This window comes from Puntigrus tetrazona, chromosome 8 (genome assembly GCF_018831695.1).
Source record: "Puntigrus tetrazona isolate hp1 chromosome 8, ASM1883169v1, whole genome shotgun sequence".
NCBI lineage: Eukaryota > Metazoa > Chordata > Actinopteri > Cypriniformes > Cyprinidae > Puntigrus > Puntigrus tetrazona.
In genome coordinates this window covers 22,511,739-22,515,035 of record NC_056706.1, presented here as the reverse complement: position 1 = coordinate 22,515,035, position 3,297 = coordinate 22,511,739, and the positions used below count along the sequence as shown (strand labels likewise).

The following is a 3,297-nucleotide window of genomic DNA, read 5'->3' as shown; positions in this document are numbered from 1 at the left end:
GACCCAGGATGTGACGTCACAACGTCTTAATGCCCCTCACAAGCATGGCCGCGTACAGGAGCGTCGGCGTTGGAAGGAATTTTTCTGCACTTCTAGCAAGATCGTGAGTCGTACCGTGCTTTGCGGTCCTGTGTCAGTGAAGGGTTATATGTGATATCCGTCGGGTGTTTATAGTCGCGTGAAGCTTTTGCGTTTTAAAGAGTTTCGTGATATTTAACACAACAGTGTCACTGACAAGGTCCGATGACGCAGATGCAGACAAACAACATCATGAATATTCATAAGTTAATACGCCGTTACTAACGCTGTTTTATAGACTTTTGAGTATGCTTTGTTCATTTATAGACTAGACTCTGGCGAAAACCGGTTACTGCAAACCTCTCGTTACAATATGGACCACGGTGCACATAATCTCCTCCAAAATATTGCTAAAACTTTAAAAGCCACAATAATAGCTGGATGTTTGTCAAACGTAGGACCTTGCTGTCATGCCAATTTACAGTTTTATTTAACCAAAGCACCACGTAGTAGTAATTTACCAGAAACTATGATTTGAATACATTATGATTCTCTGTGCTTTAAGGTATCCTGTGTGCAGTTATCATGGAGCAGGGCTCACCAGACCGCCTCTTCACAAAGTGGCCAGAAGTCCCGTTCCACAACAAACAAGCACTATGTTTAGTAAGCGTAAGCATGATTCAGGTTGCATGTACGGTGTTTGATTGGAATGGATCTCAATATTCATTTCCTCCCATCAGTCAGAAACATGTTTATTCAGACCCAAGACACTCCGAACCCAAACAGCCTGAAGTTTCTTCCCGGTCGCGTTGTGCTGGAAGCAGGGACCATGGACTTCGCTGGGCCTAGAGAGGCTTATTGTTCACCCTTGGCAAGGTAGAGTTAGGATAGGACAATATTTTTCAAATAAAATTTGACCCATGCAACGGTTAGTTTGCTATTGCTACAAATATACCTGTGCTACTTAGGACTGCTTTTGTGCTCCAGGGTATGTATTCACATCTATAAAATTAAATGGATTAAATGACTGTCCCTTAATACACCAACATGAGATTTCTGAAGAAAATATATAGAAATATCCTAAATGGCTCGGAAACAAAAGTAATATTGATGTTATATGTGATATAGGTGTTTCCTCAGAATTCAGTGATATCTGTCAGGCGCTTGGGTTTGTTTTATGTGTTGTATTCTAAAAAAAAATGCTTACAACGGCTATAAATGTTCCCGTGCGTTCTGCTGAATCGTTAATAGCGGGCCCTGCAGGGCTCTAATGCTGTTTTCCTTCTTCAGGCAGTTGTTCAGAATAGATGGAGTCAAGAGCGTCTTCTTCGGTCCCGACTTTATAACCATTACTAAGGTAAAAGAACTGGCATTTTTTCAAACAATATTTTAATGTATTAAATACTTACTTTATCAAGCATTATATCTCTTTATCTTCAGTCTGATGGCCAAACGGAGTGGAGAGTGATCAAACCGGACGTCTTCGCCGCTATTATGGACTTCTTCACCTCCGGACTTCCTGTTGTCAATGAGGCAGACGCTCCAAGCGCAGAGACACAGGTTAAACATTACCATCTCATCTCGACTTCATCAGTGAATCCAAGAGCTTTTAAAATGTTGTGCGTGCCCTGTATCTGCAGCTCCTTCTGAGGATGACGATGAGGTGGTGGCTATGATTAAAGAACTGCTCGACACACGCATTAGGTACTGCTGAAAATGACTCTAGTTTTGATATTATATTTTAATGAAGTCTTCAAATGAACTTTTACGTGTCATACAAATTTATTCGCCTCATGAAGGCGATCTCTCTGCCTTTGTCGGGTCTTGAGTTCGTTCAGCCGCTCGCTTTCTGTTTGCACGCGTCCCTCAGGCCCACGGTGCAGGAGGATGGAGGTGACGTGTTGTATCGGGGGTTCGAGGACGGTATCGTGAAGCTGAAGCTGCAGGGCTCCTGCACCAGCTGTCCCAGCTCCATCATCACGCTGAAGAGCGGCATCCAGAACATGCTGCAGTTCTCGTCCCGAGGTGGAAGGAGTCGAGCAGGTGAGGACGTGAGAAAGCCTGCGAGCAATCATGATGACACGGTGCTCTAGTTGTCCTCAATGACGGCCTTTCTTCTGTGGAACATTTGAAAGAACGTGGGTAAGTTTTGGTTCCGTTCTATTTGTACCATCAAAGGAACCCGAAGCTGGCGGTAACCTACATTCTTTAAAATAATGTAATTACGCGTTTCACAGGAGTAAAGCCGTGCACGTGAGAAAGCGTTGATCCAGTTTAATACTCATTTTATCGCTACGCTGGTTTCGTGTGAAGATCCACTCAGCAGTGCGATACGTTCCTGTGCTAATATTCTGTGCCTTTTAATCTCGCAGGTGAAGGAAGAGGATGTGAACGTTGAAAAGGAAGTCCAGTGATGTGAGGCTCGGCTGACTGATGCCATTGCTTTCTACATAATCAAATACCCAGCACTCCTCTTTGTCATCAACGTACAGTAACGTAGAAGGATGCTTGAGTTTTCTAGAGACTACTCACTCACACGGCTGTTAGAAAAAGGGGCAAAAGCGTGTGTCCTCGCACTCCTTTAAACACATATTAGCTACAGACCTTCTTGAGACGGCAAGTGTGGAGGAAATGTTTTTAGCCTGCGCTTGTGCGAAGGCGGTGTTTGTTGGTGGGTCGGTCATCCGTAATATTTTATAGATTATCACTCGTCGCACTGGTTAAGACATAAAGCTGAATTTCATGCATTTGTGAATAAGTTGCAATATGCATTAGACGTATGTAAATATCTTTAATTGCTCTGCAGGAATCCTTATTGTATCATGAGTCAGATCTACATTTTTAAAAGATTACAGTTATTTAATAGAATAAATTTGTAAGCTTGATCAATAACGAGTCTTGTTTTTCATTCGACGGGATACACTAAATAAATAAACAAACACAAAACTTGAAATAATTTTCATTCACAATTGCAAGTACTGTTCTGTTGGAGTTAGTACTTTGTAAGATGAATCACTGAATGTGAAGTACATCTAAATAAACAATATTAAAAATTACTTAAAAATATGTTTGAAGGCGTTTTGATTGACATTTAAGTATTTAAAAAAAGATGTATATAATTATTTATGTTACATGTAGACATTTTTTGGTCTGAAGCCAGAAACGGATGCATAAATATTAATGATAAAAAAATAAAAAAATAAAGCAGGACGTGTGATGCATATATATATATATATATTTTAAAGGCTCGTTTCAGTGATTCAGGGTTTACTGTTTCTT

The 3,297-nt window shown here is 40.9% G+C and overlaps 1 protein-coding gene across 1 annotated transcript; it reads left to right on the top strand.

Annotated features, from left to right (window-relative positions):
- On the top strand, positions 1-3,084 carry LOC122349924 (NFU1 iron-sulfur cluster scaffold homolog, mitochondrial-like). The gene is made up of 8 exons (XM_043246063.1): positions 1-103; positions 584-681; positions 759-894; positions 1,309-1,375; positions 1,459-1,578; positions 1,659-1,722; positions 1,889-2,061; positions 2,391-3,084. The coding sequence occupies exons 1-6, from the start codon at positions 30-32 to the stop codon at positions 1,692-1,694; spliced, it is 531 nt and encodes a 176-aa protein (XP_043101998.1). The 5' UTR covers positions 1-29; the 3' UTR covers positions 1,695-1,722; positions 1,889-2,061; positions 2,391-3,084.
- Positions 3,085-3,297: the final 213 nt, after the last annotated feature.

Bases quoted from the DNA above. Each gene is read 5' to 3' on its own strand.
- LOC122349924 (XM_043246063.1), top strand. From the start codon at position 30: ATGCCCCTCACAAGCATGGCCGCGTACAGGAGCGTCGGCGTTGGAAGG. The intron at 1,376-1,458 runs GTAAAAGAACTG...CTTTATCTTCAG, and splicing joins ACTTTATAACCATTACTAAG to TCTGATGGCCAAACGGAGTG. The intron at 1,579-1,658 runs GTTAAACATTAC...CTGTATCTGCAG, and splicing joins CTCCAAGCGCAGAGACACAG to CTCCTTCTGAGGATGACGAT.